Source organism: Pundamilia nyererei, unplaced genomic scaffold (assembly GCF_000239375.1).
Source record: "Pundamilia nyererei isolate P.nyererei 1_Seehausen unplaced genomic scaffold, PunNye1.0 scaffold00033, whole genome shotgun sequence".
Lineage (NCBI taxonomy): Eukaryota > Metazoa > Chordata > Actinopteri > Cichliformes > Cichlidae > Pundamilia > Pundamilia nyererei.
In genome coordinates, this window is record NW_005187434.1 from 365723 (window position 1) to 383505 (window position 17783).

Here is a 17783-nt window from a genome sequence, read left to right on the forward strand (position 1 = left end):
ATCTATCTATCTTCACAGACTTACATCTTTGCCAACAAGGTCCTCTTGATTTTCTACGATGCCCCATGGAGCAATACCAATGGTGCATATCTTTCCCCTTGACTTGGAGGCGTGGTCTTTCAGTGCATCACCCACGTGGCGAATCACACCTGTGTGTGGACATAGGCATGTGTGCATGAATATTCAGGGCTTTTAAGAGACGGACAGAGAGAAAGATGTTTTGTCACAATCAATACATAGCCAGTCAGATAATTACGTACACTGTTGAGATAGATAAAAAGAATCTGTTAAGCACACAAGACAACTGTGTGGAGCCAGTGTTAACAAACACAAACGCACACATACACACTTAAACACAGCCAGGTTGTAGCTCTCGGCTTGTAGTAGTTGTCCTCAGGGGAGCAGCAGTCAGACCTGGGGGCCATTTTATCTCATCTCTCCAGCTGACATTCATTCTTTTCTCCACCTCCACACACTGTCCCTCCAATCCAGCTATCCATTATTCAGGCCTCTCTTCCTCTTTTCTCCTCCTGCACCCATTCTGTCACTAAATCTTACTTTCTACTCCTTTCTGTATTCAAGTGCGCGCACTCTACGCCATCCAGCGTGTATCATTTCTTTTTGTCTGTTCTCATCTCTCCTATTTAAACATTATTCTGCTGCCTTTTTATCTTATTTTAAGTGCGCTAAATACAATCTAAGATACTTAAATAGCATCTCTTTTTGTGCCCTGGAAACAATACAAGGTAAAAATAACAGTTAACTTCCTTACTGAAGGCAAAGTGAAGCTGATAAGATAAGACACATTTTCCCCCATAGACAAAAGTACTATATGAATGTGTAATGTGCGCTTGTTCAGAGCGTTAGTGGAGCTCCAGTGTACTCGCTGAGGCCTCTTTCTATATACATGGCAACAGCATATTTATGAATAATTCATGTGCTTCCAGTCTGCCAGCTAACACTCTGGTTTCCTGTATTCATTCCAACCAATCTTGTTTCACCACTTACACTGTTGCACAGTCTTATTTCTTCAAGCTTTGAAACTTGGACTTTTTCACACTTTCACCCTTCCAACCTCAGCATTCAACATCCAGTCCTCTGAGCTCCTCACTTACTCTGCTCTGAGCCAAAATCATCCAAAACAAAAAAACAAACAAAAAAAAACTCAGCACTAAGAATAGGAGACTTCCTTAGCCTTAGAAGACTGCTTCCTTAAAGCAGACATCTCTGTGATTTCTCTACACTGTAACTGATTCCTCTACACTGTAACAGCAAAAAGTTCTGTATTAATTAGTTAGCACTCTATATTTTGTTTCTATTCTCTTGGGTCCATATGGACTATTACTAAGCTAGAACATTTTATTACTTTGTTCAAAAAGTAAGAATGCTTGACAAGTGTAAGATTTTGATCGTCTTTAATTTCAGGCCTTCTCTCATGCAACTAATACTGCAATAATAACTCTTAATCTGAAAGAGCCACCCTGTCATCAGGTTTAAGTCATTAAAAAGCAGTCTAGACTACTTGACATACTTTCACTGTGTGCTCACAGCCATTTTACAGTGATCCAGTGGCTGAACAGCTTTAGAGCCTAGACACACTTGACAAATGGTTATTTAATAGCTGATAACTTACGATAAAGACTTGAACACACTCATCATACGCCAAATTGAAGTGCCCACTTAATTTTTATAAAAAGGAAGACGGCTGTGCAACGCTGTATGCAATCTCTCTGTTTTGCAAACATGAAAGTTTTTAAGTTTGTCTTCATAAGTCAAAACCCGTGGTTTACCTGTGTTGACTCCTCCAGTGAATATCCAGGCCCCTGTTGTCATGGCAGCCTTGATGAGCCCTTTGCCAAAGACCTGCTTGAGTTTGGGCTGCAATTCAAAGTTCTGCAGGCCCCCGTGGACTGAGATGAGCAGCTTGGGCAGTTCCAGCTGCCACTCCTTGGTCATCAGGTGGAGCAGCAGGTCAGGCTTGGTGTCATAAGACACTCGTACGTACTGCAAACAGCATGAAGCATGTCAGTGAAATAAAGCAATACATACAAATGTAGTAAAAAAGAGGTTATGTGTCTTAAAATGGTAAATGGCCTGTATTTATATAGCGCTTTACTAGTCCCTAAGGACCCCAAAGCGCTTTACACATCCAGTCATCCACCCATTCACACACACATTCACACACTGGTGATGGCAAGCTACATTGTAGCCACAGCCACCCTGGGGCGCACTGACAGAGGCGAATGAGGTAAAATGAGGTAAAATACAACCTCAGATGAAAAGTAAAACATGACATATTGCACTGTGTTATTATTTCCATCCATCTATTCATCCTCTTCCGCTTATCTCATTCAGGATTACATGGGGTTCGAGCCTATCCGAGCCACCATAGGGCAGGGGGAAGGTTAAACCCTGAACTGGTCACCAGTCTATTGCAGGGCTAACACAGAGCGACAGACAATCATTCGCACTCACATTCACACCTATGACCAATTTAGAATCACCAAATAAGCTAACCTAGGTTAACTGGCAGATTTATTGCTGTGCATAAATCAATATTTATATAGATAATTGTGCAATACTAGATACTGAAACAGCTACATCTCAGACTCTACAGGCTTCACTTAGCATGTTAAATATTAAACTTCATGACAAGTAATAAGAAGAAGATGAAACAAGTATGACTTATTTCGACAGTTTCCCAGGAGAAAACCTCTTCTGTATAAAAACAACATGGCAGTATAATTTCGGTTTTTGGCTTAGTTGTTAAATAAATACATTATAGTTCATCAGAGGTTGTATTTCGCTCATTTTAAAACCAGCTACAGTCGAGATAATTTTATTTTGTCTGGATATATAAAACCTTAGAATTGACATATGGTGTACTTTGTTTTTACCACGACTTTATGCATTACATTCAGGTATATGGTGTCTTGGGGATGAAGTATTTCACCGCTGTGACGACTTATGTGTATGATAACGTAAAAAGCATTGGTGTTTCATGTGTGTCTATGCGTATGGATTTCATTTCTCAAGTTAGAAGACGTATTGAGCAGATGTTTGCTATGATTGAAGAACCACATACATTATGGAGCATCTGTTTATCCCTCTAATGCACCCTCAGAAAGCCAACCTGACATGTGTCTGGATGAATAATTTAACACTGGGGAAAAAAATCAGACATAATTTGGGTTTAATCATCTGAATTCCCAGATTGCTGCAGTAAAGTGTGATATGACTTTCTTAGTGTAGTTATCATAGTTTGTGACTTTGCAAATAAAACGTCATCAGATCACATTAGGGACGGATCAATTAATCAGGCAAAATGCAGTCTGCTAACACTCATAACACTTAAGTCTTTTAAAGCAATAATTACACATATTTCCACAATAATTCCAGTAATTTGATTGATTCCTCAGTTATCTCCAGGTCTTCTGATTGGACACATTTGTCATTCTCCATAATGCATACAATGAGCCCTGATGAGTCCTCTTGTCAATGTCATTTTTTATTCAGCAACCCGCAACTATTCATCTATTTTCAGCTGTGTTACATCTGCCATTCAGGAAAAAAGTATTTCAGTTATCTAGGAATCAAACAGTTTCCTCCTCTGTACCTGCGTGCTGTCAAACAACATGTTTACTGAAGCTTTGAAGAATATCTTTAGATCACATTATGCACTTTCAGCTTTCATCACTTTCTGAATATTTTTGAAATCCTCTTCTTGAATTACTCAGTCTTTACTATCTCTATAATCAATTTATGTGGCCATTTTTCATTAAAAAGCATCTGCTCAACATCATTACTGTATTACTTTTATTTTCATATTTCCAGAAGAGAGCACTTCCATCAGAGGTTAGGTTCCTTTGTACTGTTTGGAGGTATATTTTAGGATATCTAAATCCTCTACTCTCTTCTTTCTTGTCTTAGGAGGTTAACTATGGCCTTTAAAATAGCTCAGTAAAGCATACAAATGCACTCTTAAAGCTACACAAAGTAGATTTCCTGCGCTGGTGCACTCAGATATGTGTCACCAAAGGTTCTCGAGTCTTAACGGAAACATGAGTTGCAACGGCTGAGGTCAGTGCTGCATGAAATAACAACAGAATAGTGACTCCTTTTATTTAGGTGCCCTAATGCTCAAAACAATCACGTTGACCAGTTCCATAAAGCTCAAGCTTTGTGTGGGCAGCATGCTGAAGGAGAAGTCTAATAAAATGCAACACAGTGTAAAGAGAGTCACCATGGCTTTGTTGGAGTGTCCTCCTCCCTGGAACTCAATGGTGCCGAAGGCATCAGTGGGGCTGAGCTGTGTGTGTTTGCTGATTGACCACTTCTCCGACAGGCTGTCATTCTTGGCCAAACGCTCTGCCTTATCATTCTGACTAGATGAGATGCCCGGTGGCAAGCCCACATGCTGACCTATTAGACGACCACAACAGCACCTGAACAAGAGGAGAAAGTAAGAGTGAGTGTAAGACCGGTATATTACACAGTCCTTTGCAGAGAATAATTGAAATCTTGAGAAGTGCAAGCCCCGAGCAGGAAGAAGAAAAAGGAGAGTAAGAGACAGATTGTGTGTGACTGAGAGCGGGGGGAGAAAAGAGCGTGAGAGCTGCCGTAGTATGTATCTAGCAATAAAAGGTGGGCATGGCTGAAGGGATAGCATGCCGTCCAACTTTCATCTCTTTACTAAGCTTGATTTATAGTCCTGCATAGAATAACAGAGGAGCAAATATTAAATTTTGTGCAAGTGGCTGTTTGCCATTATGTTTGAGCCTGCATTGCTCTGCCTCCATGGATGGAACTGAGGTGATCTTGTAGCTGATCCATACTGAACAACAGTTCTCTTGCTGAAACACGGGAAAAGCTTTAGTGGCAATTAAGTCAACACACAGATCGTCAAAAACTATCAAACCAAGAAAGAGGTGCGTGTCTACACTGATAGAATCTGTGCAATTGTATTAGCCTTGTAAGCAAGCTAAGTACAACTATAGCCTGCACCGTGTTTACACAGCTTATTAAAATCAAAGGAAGCAATCCCAACTGTTGCATTTAGTTATATTTCTGGGAAGGTGTGAATCAGGCTAGGCTCTGTGGCTATGTTGCAGATGAGTGGAAGGATTTGTGGGCTTTTGCTAAATTTTCTCAGCTCCATCCCTTTCTGTTTTCTGTACCTATCGCTGTTACTTCCTTTTCCCTCACAGCAACTACAAGAGTTAGCAAAATGCTAGTTATGATGCTTGCGTACATTCTTATTCACAAGTGCTGAATGGCGCTTTTATATTCTGTGTTTAAATCTTACAGGATGAAGAGGGAGCCCAGGGAGGAACGGAGGCAGGAGACTGCGATTATCACTTCATGTTTCCATCATGTCTTACCAAAGGTACTTTGCCTTCCTCTTCCTCACGCATGAGCACAAGTGTCTCTAACTAAAAAGAATGAGCTGATTTGATCTTGAGGAACATCTTTTTTCCTTCGTCTTGCTTCTGGCTTTCACCCGTTTTCCTCTAGTAATGCAAAATTTCTGTACCAAACAAAGTGTGTGTGTGTGTGTGTGTGTGTGTGTGTGTGTGTGTGTGTGTGGCACCTGGTAGTACATGCAGGAGAATTGAGAGAGTTTGTCTTCCAGCAAAAACAACATCAGGTTTTCTAATGATTTTGATAATCTCAAGGTGACAGTGAGATTGTAAAACAAAATGAAAAATGAATGTGGTGGTAATTGTGAATTTATCACACTGAGTCAAATTGTTCTAAAGTGCTGTTATCATTACAGTGCTGTTATAGCGTTGTATTATGTAAACAAAGCCCTCATAAATGTACTTTGAGATAGACTATGCCAGAGTGATAAGGAGTTCTTCCTAAATATTCTTTTACAACAATGTAGAATATGTTACTGTCTTCATGAATTGGTCTAGACCTTAAGTTTACATTGTCTAGTCTCAATAGATGTCAGAATATTGCAGATGGCAGTCAGCTGAGTTCTGTTTCTTACCTCTATCAATTCAAGTGTGTAATCCTGTCTATGGTGTCCACTACAGGACAAACAACTCTGGCTGCTGTTCATCTGCAGTGAGTGTAGGCTGTAAGTCTGATGTTTACCTAAGTAACATGTCTATCTACTGTGGCTAATGTTGAATTTCAACAACGCTTTAAACTTTTTTGTCAGTAAGCATTGATGTTTTTGCTGCTGTTAGCCTCTGTTCTGTTAGCTGCTGTTAGCATCTGTTTGTTGCCGCAAGCCAGGGAAACAATAAATCTGACATTTTTGAGATGCTGGTCATGTTGTCTCTTTCCTTTGCTTTTTCACTTCTTTGGTGAAGGGGACTCCTTTTCAGAAGATAAAACATAGGTATGATCTTTCATAACTGGAGTCTGAGCGTGTTCCCTTCTTCTTTGATGTACTATACATGTGGCTAGTCTCTAGTCACATACATAAAGTGAGATTAGGCAGAACTGTGACTATAAATATAAAATTCTTTATAATAATAATAATAATGATTATCATTACCAGTGTTGCCAACTCCTCAGTAAGGAAAATCGCTATTGGTTGTCCTAAAAGTCGCTAGAAGTCGCTAAATTAAGCCATCGCCTAATTTGCATAATTGGTCATGCCAATCTAATTGTAACCTATGTTGTTGGAGAGAGAAATAACATTGTGGAAGAGACATAAAGTGAGTAAAAAACGTCCTAAATGCATTTAGAGTTTATTTAGAACTACAAATTAAATTTCTTTTAGCAATTATTGTTTTTTTAATGTCACAATTCCAACCCTGCTCCTTTACCCGGGCTTGGACCGGCAAAAGTGACCCGAAATAGGCGCTCTGGTGGAGTTACTTTGTGTGTGTTTATAAGTAGTTTTAAACCTTGTGATCCACAAAACAGCATAAGAGTAAAAGAAGAACTGACTGCGTTACAGCACCCGCTGCTTGTTGAGAGTAAAAGCGATACGCGCTTTCACGTCTTTTTTTAGCGACTTTTTTTTAGAAAAAAAGTCACTAAGGGGTCTGAAAACTCGCTAAATATAGCGACAAAGTCGCTAAGTTGGCAACACTGATCATTACTATGATTATTATCCGCAGAAAACAACTGTACCTTTAAATTCCCTATTTGTGTTTTAAAATGCATAATGTCAGTGTTTTGGTTCATTAATGCGAAGCTCTTGCCTGCAGTGTCATTAGAGTTACTCTACATGTTTTAAAAGGTCAACAGCAAAACAACAAACTCTAAAATGATGCAAAGGATTGTAAAGATTAAAGATATAAAGATTTTTGGTTAACACTTTCTAATATCCCTTTTCTGTACTCACCTATGGGGGTCTTTGGCGCTCACTATGATATGAACACATTCTCTCTTGCTGAATGCTCTTTCTATCCACGATTTCTGTGCCTGCAACAAAAACAAGACAAAAGAAAAGACAAAAGAAGTCAGTGTCAAATAAAGGAGCTAAGGATTGAACATGGAGAAGTGACACACAGCAAAAACAGCCTCACATTAGTCCATCAAGAGCTCAGAGTCCTGCTTTGTTGCATGGCAAACAGAGCATACAAAATAGGACCTTGGAACAAATGCCTTAAAAATACTTAAAAAACATCTCAGCCTTGTTCAAGAACGGAAATCACAGCACAGTGGAATGACACACATATGCAGACGCAGCACACACACAAAGACACATGTAGTCCCTGACCCATTATTCAAACACTGACACTCGGATAGAGAAATGTTTTATGTTACTCAGTGGCTAGATCTCAAACCAGATGAGATGAAGAGCTTGGATGTCGAAAAGGGATGATAAATGCACTGAAGCGGTAAACTATGTCAGAGGTCTAGTCCTTAGACGTGCATATGTGTAGCCAGCTTAGTGTGAGTATATTCCAGCTTCATGTATGGGTGCACATTTGTTTGAAAAAGTGTGGGTAGATGTTTCTACGTCTGATTTGAAGCAGCCTGTGAAATGAGGCTTTTGTGAGACACATGTGCTCCAGGTCTGAGTGACAGAGTGTCTGACTGGAGTTAATTACCTCGCTAAAGACATGACAGACACACAGTGGAACCACATGTGCAGCACAGGAAGAGAAATTATTAAAGTGCTTTTTCTGGTCTTAGCGAACACTCAAATCACTTTACACTACAAGGCATAATTCTTGCTTTTTTTTAAAAAATATTAAGATCACATACACACAAACACATACACACATTGATGGATGTATCAAAGGTAGTTTTTTGGGTTCATCATGTTGTCCAAGGGCATTTCCACATGTACATTGAGGAGGAGCTGATGATCGAATCCCTGACCTTGTGATTAGCGTATGAGCCGCTCTGCCTCCTAATCTGCCACACATCTATATACAGTAGATATTTCCACACATCGAAGCATGATTAAATACTGACCCATAGCAACCTCAGAGTTGTGATAGCACTGAACAATTTCTGGCAGAGGTTACAGTGACCTGTAAATAATAATGTTGTATTTTCACAATATATAAAAAGTAAGATGGCTAACAGGTACCGTGAAATGTCACAAGGCGAAATAACTAAATCTTTTTTGACATTTTCTTTGAAAATCCCCCTCAGCACTATAAGGGAAAACACTGCTGTTTTCTGGTGGTATTTTCCTGTGTGTGTGTGTGTCTGCTTTCTATCACGTTGCTACTACAAGATGATTATCGGCATGTCAGCTTAAGTGTCCCTTCATTGATTCGTTACAAGCTAGATACATTTTAATGCCACGCCAAAAGAGATCAATGTCTTTGCTTTCCCTTTTATTGTAATTGTATTTTAACTTTGGAAGTAAAAGTTTCTAGGAAGAGACTACGGGAAGTTTTGTGAGACACCAGAGGTCCAGAACAGGACCGAATATCATTCAGCCAACCAGATGAGATACCCAAACTCACAGAGCAGAGGGAGCAGAACGGCCATGAAAACAAAAGAACAGAGCTTTTTTTTTTCTACTCTGGGAGAGCTGCCCCAGCTTTTCTCCCAGCCAGCAGAGCAAAGAGCTGCTTGTACAGGGCTTTCCCCACAACAACACACGCCCCATCCGCCTGACTGGCCCTGTCACACCACGGTACGGCAAAACCCACCGCAACTGTCCACAATCAGGCCGGGCCTGCACACAGCCACACTTACCCTAACACCAGACTTCCCACGATTAACCATTACTCTGGGGGGCTGATGGGGCTGCTTTTTACAGATCACCCAGCCACGATGACTCAGCGGGCCACAACAACACCCCCAGCCCCATTCTTTCTCACATTCTAAACCTGTGTATTCATCCGCCAGCTTCCCTTGGCACAAAATAGATCGGTTACATGTTTTGTTTTGTTTTTAGAATTGTTAATATTGACTGAACTGATTGCAAAATCACCAGCAGCAACACAAAATTGGCTGCTGGTGAGTTTCTGGTTTTAGAAGTAATGACCAGAGTGGGTCTACCCAAGAGGATCCAATACAAAGATTGTCTTCCCCCTGGATCCCACCTGTGCAGGTCTGAATTTCCTTCTTTCTTCACATACCAGATACACATTTGCTTGCATCTGATTTTCTTGCTCTTGCTCTTCCTCTTCTATTCTTTTGTGTTGCTTATGAGATTTGACATGGTGTGATGAGATGGCACATGGCCTGCACTCCATTGTGTAATTAAGATTTATCGCCAAGGAGCACTTGTACACACGCACACACAGACATGTCTAGCAAAATATTGGACTGATTCTTATGCGTGCATGTGTGTCTTGGGCCTGACATGCAGCAAGTGTGCAGCATTTGACAGTCTGTGAGGGTCCTTGACTCCATTACACTTCCACCACCTCCACCCTCTTCTCTCTGTCCTCTCATCCAGCTCCCTTACTATTGTGTCTCTTCTTTGTTATTGGCACTGGCAGGGAGCTGAATTGAGAACCATATCCAATCAGCCACCTAATCTGTCCGCTCGCTCCCTTTTCTTTATCTTCTCCTCTTAACGCACACAAATGACTCAGCTCTTATTTGAGCATACAGGTGAGCTAGTGGACTGTATACAGAGAATGTTTTAACATTAAATATATCGCCATTGCTTTTCTTCCTAGACTGCTTTAAATCTTTATCTTCGACTCTTTGTGGACCTCTTCGGTGCCTCACAATGAATTTATTTATACTGCCAGTTCAGAGATGAAAGAAAGAAAGAAAGAAAGAAAGAAAGAAAGAAAGTGGAAAAGCTGATCTCTACTTTTGGTTTACTTTGATTTTACACGCATCAGAAATGACATAACTCAAAAGGATATTGCATTTTGGAAAAAAAATAAATGCCAGTAGATGCTGATCAAATATATGATGCAATCAAGATGAGTTACAATCAGGTCACATTTTTGATTATAACGAAAGATTAAGGCTTCATACCTTAAGTTGAAAGCCAAACAATTTAAGGTAGAAATAACAGCTTAATTACATAATTAATTGAGTTCTCGTTCGTATTGTTCCCACATTTAATTTAAAATTAGACAACTAGAGAATACCAAAGCAAAGATTTAAATAGGATATTGTGTAAGCTTTAATGTGCTCAGTTATCTTTGACACATGGCACCGTTTTCAGTTTTTCAGCCAGAATAGGATCTAAATAGAATCTCCACAAATAGAGTTTAAAAAAGAGAGAAGTTGATGTAAATAAACATCAAGTGCATCAATGATAAAAATAAAAAAAAATAAAGGTCAGGCTGCTATTTAGGGGTTTTTAAGAACAAGAGTGTGACGCACATGTGTCTGGATTTGTTAACTCACCTGTATTGTTTGATGTGCTGCACTGTTGTGGCCTTTCCTTCATAGTCAGAGTTGATGTTGGTGTTAGAGACATGATCCTGCCCAAAAAACTAGAAGCAACTAAAATAACTTGATCAGAGCACACCTGATCAGGCAACCTCTCTGTCCACGGGCAACTGATCTACTCAGGGACTGATATCATTGCTGGAATGTGTGTGCGTGTGTGTTAGTGTGTGTTTGCATGCAGGCGTGTGGATGTGTGGGCGGGTATTTCACTCGTGTTATGGGGACATGGCTGTTTTCACATTCATATGATTTTATTTTCCTTTTTCACTCTGGATTTTTTTTAAATGTCTTTCAAAGACAATCAAATTTGAAAGTGTAAGTGTGTTTTAAGCATGTTTTTAATCGTAAAGAGTATGATTAGTAATATTTATTATTTTGGCTTAGTCACTTGAGTGTGTGCAATAGTGTGTATCCACAGTCTCTGCTAAGTTAACAAACTGAGGACTGGAATAAAATAATTTTAAAACAATAATATATGAGAAACCAGCTAGCTAGCTAGTTACAAGAAATACCACAAGTGTCTGACCTCTGTCAAATATTCAAAAGTCTGTGTCCTTTCTCAGAAACAGTGAGCACATCCACTCCTCTTCAGTACCTCACCTGTTTAAGCTTCAAATTTAGGTTGGAGAAACGGTTTTTATGTGTATGTGTGCGTGTGTCCCTTAGCTACACATCTGTCAGAGATCAAGACCCAGTGGAGTGTCTGAATGGCAGGCAAGCCTATTAGGTGGAGAAATATGACATTCGTCTAGGCCTGCTCACCATCCTTATTTTGTCCTCAGTGACAAACACCCAGACACATACATGAGTTTTTCCCTTCCACCTGCAGTTTTCCTGGTGCTTTTTTGGAGTGCGAGGGCATTTTCCAACCTGTTTTCATAAAGCGGATTAAGAGAAGTGTAGATAATACACACCAGGTTTAATTACCTTGAGCGGCAGGGGAAACTGGGCACATAAGACTGTAATCTCAAGTAAATTAAGTTATCAATGCACAAGCAGGACAAAACACAGTTGGGAATGAGAATGTACTTTCCAAAAAATTGTTCATATTGCTTATTTTAAAGACAACAACAAAATGTGGATCTAAGCAAAATAATCAGAAACAAGGCTGTTCTGAAGTTTCACTGAGGTGTAGTCCCAACAATTTTACAACATTTACAACATTCAGAAGTTCAGCCTGATTAAAACATCTACTCTGGATCCCTGCATGTCGTTTTCCTTTGTATCTATTTTTACGTATCACACATTCCCCCACTCACCTATGGCCACGAGCTGTGTGTGGGTAGTGACCAAAGGAGTACGATTGCTGATACATGAACATCCTGTGAAGGGTAGCCGGGCTGTCACTTAGCAATAAGGTGAGCAGCTTGGTCATCTGAGAGGGACTCAGAGTAGAGCCACGAGTCCTCCACATGGAAAGGAGCCAGTTGAGATGGTTCACGCATCTGACTGGGCTTCCTCGTGGGCGCTTCCTAAATGAGATGTTTCAGGCATGACCTGGCAGGAGGAGGCCCTGGGGCAGATACAAGATGTACTGGAGAGATTATGTCTCTTGGCTGGTATTCCCCAGACAAACTGGAGGAAGTGGCCAGGTATCTCTGCTTAGACTGCTGCCCCTGCAAACTGGCAATGACAACTGGCCATGTACCTGAGCTTCTTGTACTGCATATAGAGCAATGTTGGTTACTAATGCTATTTGATATTTGGATGAGAGTATACAACTCAGTTAATTGCTATTATATATCCAGATATTGAGAGGCACATTTAATTAAACACTGAAAAAAAAAGATCTTCCTTTACAAAACTAATGCGTGATTTCAATTACATTAAATCCAATTCATTCTGATGCAGCACATCTATCGCAGGTTGGGTCCAATTAAACAAACCTGTCCTGCTGAAAGTTCTATTCTGCATTTCAGTGTCAAAACGTCTCCTTATCACAGTGCATAAATGGATTTTTCGTTGTTTTATATGTAGGCAACACTATTTTGATATATGTAATATTGTCTGCTGGAATAAATCTGGGGATTTTTCACATCTAACAAAGCAAAGTGAAAAATCTTTCCGAGATACTTGTTGACAATAACATCACATTTGCCATTTTTTTCCTGTAAGATTTCATGCTTCTATGTGAAGAAATCAGAAAATCGATGCCTGCTGGTTTTGTTGACTGTAAATAGTGGTTCACACAGACATTTGAAGGTCCTGCCAAATAACGAGCCTCTAATGGACTAGACGGGTACCTTCCATTCAGATTCTCCATCTGATGAATGAAATGAGCAGCAGAGGTCATTTGGCTTGTCCCCTCAAATCCATTGAGCACACTAGGTGCGAGTGGGATGCTTTTACACACCGATGAAATTCAAATGAAAGCGTGTAGGATGCACAAGCTAATTAAGATATAAGCATATAGTAGCAGTGAATTAGTTCAGAGTTAAATCGATGTGAAGCACTATGCATGTGGCTGAGTGATCAGTGTGGCCTGGTTACGCCGATGATAAGGTAAAGCAAACAGTTTCGAGGGTCAGTATGCAGAAAGGAGTCTCTAGAGTTCTTACATGCTCTGAATTGACAGAGTATCACTGAGGTTGAAACAAATTCAAACAAAATCTAATAATGTAGATTGATCATGCTGATCACCTAATAGCATATGTTAGATCCCGGTCTCCAGAGGTGGGAAGTAACGAAGTACAAATACTTACAAATACTGTACTTGACAATAATTTTCAGGTATCTATAATTTTTCTGAAACCTTTCTATTTTCACTCCCTACATTAAAAAAAAGTCTGTTATTTCCACTCCTTACATTTACATCAATAGCATCATTGAAAGCATTTATACTTAGGAGTTAAAGTGGACCGGAAGCAGTGCAGGTTTCCATAAGTTCAGAATCTAGCTAGCACTACAGAAGAGGAGAAAGAATTAAGGCAGTGTTTTTTAAAGAGTCAGGTAATTTCAAATTCAACAATTTATCAACGTTCAAATGCATTGTTTGCATTTTGTGAAAAGTCCTGCAAAACAAATTAAGCTATACTAACTGTGGGTTATTCAAATGTTGCATGAATATACTGGGTAGTTTTGTCCAGTAGATTTTCACTTTTACTTGAGTAAAAAAGTTGCTTCAGTACTTTTTAACACAGGTATCTGTACTTCTCTGCCTCTCTCTGAGGTATCTTTAACCTATACAACAAGGATAAGATGAAAACCACTATAACTAATCCCACAGGCACAGTGATCTCTGTAAGATCAAGAGTTATTTCACTGGTAAACAACACTTGACTGTAACTTAACAACAACCCAGCCCCCCCAAAACCAATGCCAGCTCCCTGTACTTGTAATAAAGATGAGGTCAGTGCCTCCAAAGGCAGGTCTTGTCAAGGAGAGGAAGTGAAGTGAGGCAGCACTCACTAACCTGATGCAGATACCAGTTATATCTTCCGGTGTCTGCATCAGAGTAGCCAAGAGCGCAGGTAGCATGTACGCATGCATGGTTTCGGTCTGCCACACATTTACATACCAAGTGAGTTTTCCACGTGTTTCAGCATTTTCCAGCTAAAGAGAGATGCAAAAGATGAAAACTGAAAAATGGCAACAGAGTAACCGAGCTGAGTTACAGGAACGTCAGTAATAATTTGTGCATTCATGCATTCCCAGTGATTATTTTGACTTAGTTATTCATTAGTTCAGGTATGAGCAGCTACCATCAGCTGCCTCCATGTGTACTTTTAACTATACTAAAGTTAGAGAAAATAAACCAACACTGCACATGTACATCTCTGATCAACATCTCGTAGTCGCTTCCACTATCTTATGTAAAACACACAAGATAACCAAAGTGTTTTGTTTTTTTGCACTGGTGTGTCCTATAACAGAAAGGCCTGAATCCCAAAAAGACATTTCCAGATTTGTTCCACTGCTCTCCTTCCACTATTATAGAAAATTGCACAACACACAGGCAAATTCAAAGCAGCTCAAACCGAACTTTCTCTCTCTGTCGCCCGTCTGCTCACTGTGCACTGTAATAGTCCCAGTATGCAGGAATTTTGTGGGAAATATAGACACTACTCTGACTTCTCATAGTATCTGACGGAAAGTATAATTAGCTTGTGAATACAAGACAGAGGATTTCCGCCCCTTCAGGCAATTGCCAACAGTTTCATCATGCTCCCTATGCTGTCCAATTAGAACCATGAAACAAGTTTAAAACATATCTTAGGAAAACTCCAAACATTAATAAGCACCAAAGGTAAACACAGAACACTTGTTTAAATCCAATAATTCCTTAGGTGCCACTGGGAATTGTTTTAATTACACACAATGCATCCAAACTTGAGGTACTGTATAACAAGACTATCAGTGCTTTCTGGATTGCCTAACTGCACATATTGTATTTATTATCCACCTGACAAAAAAGGGCAAACAAAGCACTTTACTCTTTGAAATCTGGCTTGTTTTTCCTCTACACTGGCTGCTTTCAAAGAAATTATTCAAAAGCCTTAAAAATCTTACGCTAATGCTTATGCACATTTCAGCACTTTTAATTATAATAGCTCTCTTCAGTAGAAGGCGCTTTAAATTAGGCAAACTGCTGAATACACTGATTTCCAGCTCCAGTGTCGGTTTACATAATGTAAGTCGATTATCTATAATCTTTCTGGGTAACTAATACCAGATCAGCCTCATCTGTCACTGATTTTTAAACTCAATGGCCTTGAGGAGACCTTCACTGAAATGAACTGGAATGGGATTCCTGTCATCCCGATGAAAGACTTACGACAGGTTACGATTTATGTAATGACCTGAATCAAATATATTGATTCTACTGCAGCTATGTGACGTCCTACAAGAGTGCAGACAGTAAAACTCTTACAGGAGCACATAATTTTTTTTAATTTAAGTTTGTCCCGGGTCTGATTTATATAAAATTGAATAAAAATTCTAAATAACCCTCAAAAAATACATAAATAACCCTCCACAACATTTCATTTACTAATGGGTTTCTGTGACATTGGCCTAAGTGCACATTCCCACTGTGGTCCGTGTTCATATGACATGAAGAAATCATGTTGTGATTTTTAAAAAGAGGGAATATCCACATCACTGAAATGGGTACAGCTAGACATACTGTAATTATAAGCTCAGTGGTATCAACCATATCTGATCTACAATAAATTACTGTCTTGGTGAGATGGCAGTGTTTAGTGCTGTAGCAATATGTGCTCCAAAAATCACCTGAATCGGACTCAAGGAGTGGGGCGTTTTCACAAAAAGAGAACATTATGTCACAACTATCCCTCACTATGGTCTGCATAAATTTTATAAAGCAATTTTTTTAAAGGATAAACTAGATATTTAAATTAATCACAGCGAACTGAACATGTGTACTTGTACACTTAAACAACAATAAGTCTGTAACATTAGTAATTATCACATTCGTTAGGAATATAATACATAGGAATAAAACTTGTCTGCTATATATTACATGCAATGACTTGTGTGCCTGTGCGTGTTGAATATGTGAGGGTAACAAGACAATGCTTGCTTGTTTTAGGTCCCGTCATTTTCAATCCATCTCCTGAGGCTAGAATAAGCAGTACTCTTTCCCACAGGCCTGTGCTAAGCCTAGTTGAGCATCTGGCCATGCGGGCTCTAATCAACACTGGCATGGTCATTCTGTCTGCGACAGAGGGGGGGGGGGACTAGGAGACAGGGGGCTGATTTCAGCATCAGAGTCGATGAGGAGGTAGGGAGCGGGGAAGATGGAAGCAGATGTAGGCGATGCGGGAGATATCGGGTGAGCGTGGGTGAGGCAGTGGTGGTTAAAGATAAAGGGTGTACAGTAAGACAGAAGAGAGAGAGAGAGGATGTGCTGTAAATTGAATTGTGTCAGGGAGCATGTGTGTGAGTTATGAGGGTCAAAATGTCGCATGAGACCCTCAGTGAATAAAGCCAAGGATTGGCGAGAGATTGTACAGGCAAGAGACAGCAATTTCGAGCACAGTTATCACAGCTGTGTGTATTTATGTTCATACTATATGAAAAAAGCTGGATTTTAGTCATGTTTGTAACTTCTTGTTTTTTTTTTATTTAATTTGTAGATATTGGTTGGGGGAATTAAGGTTTAGATTTATGAAAAGTGCTCTAATGCCTCCTCATGGCTGCTAAAATGAAGGTGAAAAATGAGCAAAAGAGAAGCGGGTGGAGGGAGGGGTAATAAACTGACAGACAGATGAAAGGAAACATGAGTTCATCTGGTTTATGTGCGTCCAGATGAGGGCAGAAAAGTGAGAATCTTCACCCAATAAGAAACGGGAAGCCAGCAGAGACGCAGAGTGATGAGGGAGAGAGTGAAAGGCAACAAGTCAGAGTGAATGACAAGCGCAGCAAGCAGCCGGTTAGATGCAGTCAGTCTAATGATGACTTGTCATTTTATTTAACTGGGGACTGACTGACATGCGTCAAGAGTGTAGGCTGAAGGAAACGATGACAGCCCATAGAAGGAATGAAAGGAGGAAAGAGGAAAAAGACCAAGTTTGTACTTTTTCAGATGGGCTTTCATTCAGGTTTGATCTGTAGTTTTAGATTTCACTGATACCGTACCGCACTGGGTGTTGCAAATTTCTGTGTTCTGTTGGCATTTTTCAGATTTCTTAGCGGTTTTGTTTATAAAGGCAACTAACCAACTACTGAGTGATGCATTTGTCCCACCAACATCAATTGAAGGTAACACAGAGGATGTTAAGCAGATGCTAAGAGCAGTTAAGCAAATTATTTTCAATGTTTAACAAATGTTAATTTATATTTGCATATATTCACATACAATATCAATGTTATCTAAACGTATCTGTAATTTTATGGCAAGTTCACTTGCAGTCACTGTTTATCAGAACTTTGACATATAGCTGGTTAGAAAGTTAATGTCAACATGACTTTCTGTGAGTAGACTAAAGACTAAAAGGTAGTCATAGCTTCTGGGTCTGAAACAT

General features: G+C 39.7%; 1 protein-coding gene across 1 annotated transcript in view; it reads right to left on the reverse strand.

Annotated features, from left to right (window-relative positions):
• trpm3 (transient receptor potential cation channel, subfamily M, member 3) overlaps positions 1–17783 on the reverse strand; it is a 118084-nt gene that overhangs the window by 63235 nt on the left and 37066 nt on the right. Inside the window, 4 exon segments of the mRNA XM_013909931.1 lie at positions 25–149; positions 1791–2004; positions 4244–4445; positions 7310–7389. Coding sequence (XP_013765385.1) covers positions 25–149; positions 1791–2004; positions 4244–4445; positions 7310–7389 — 621 coding nt within the window.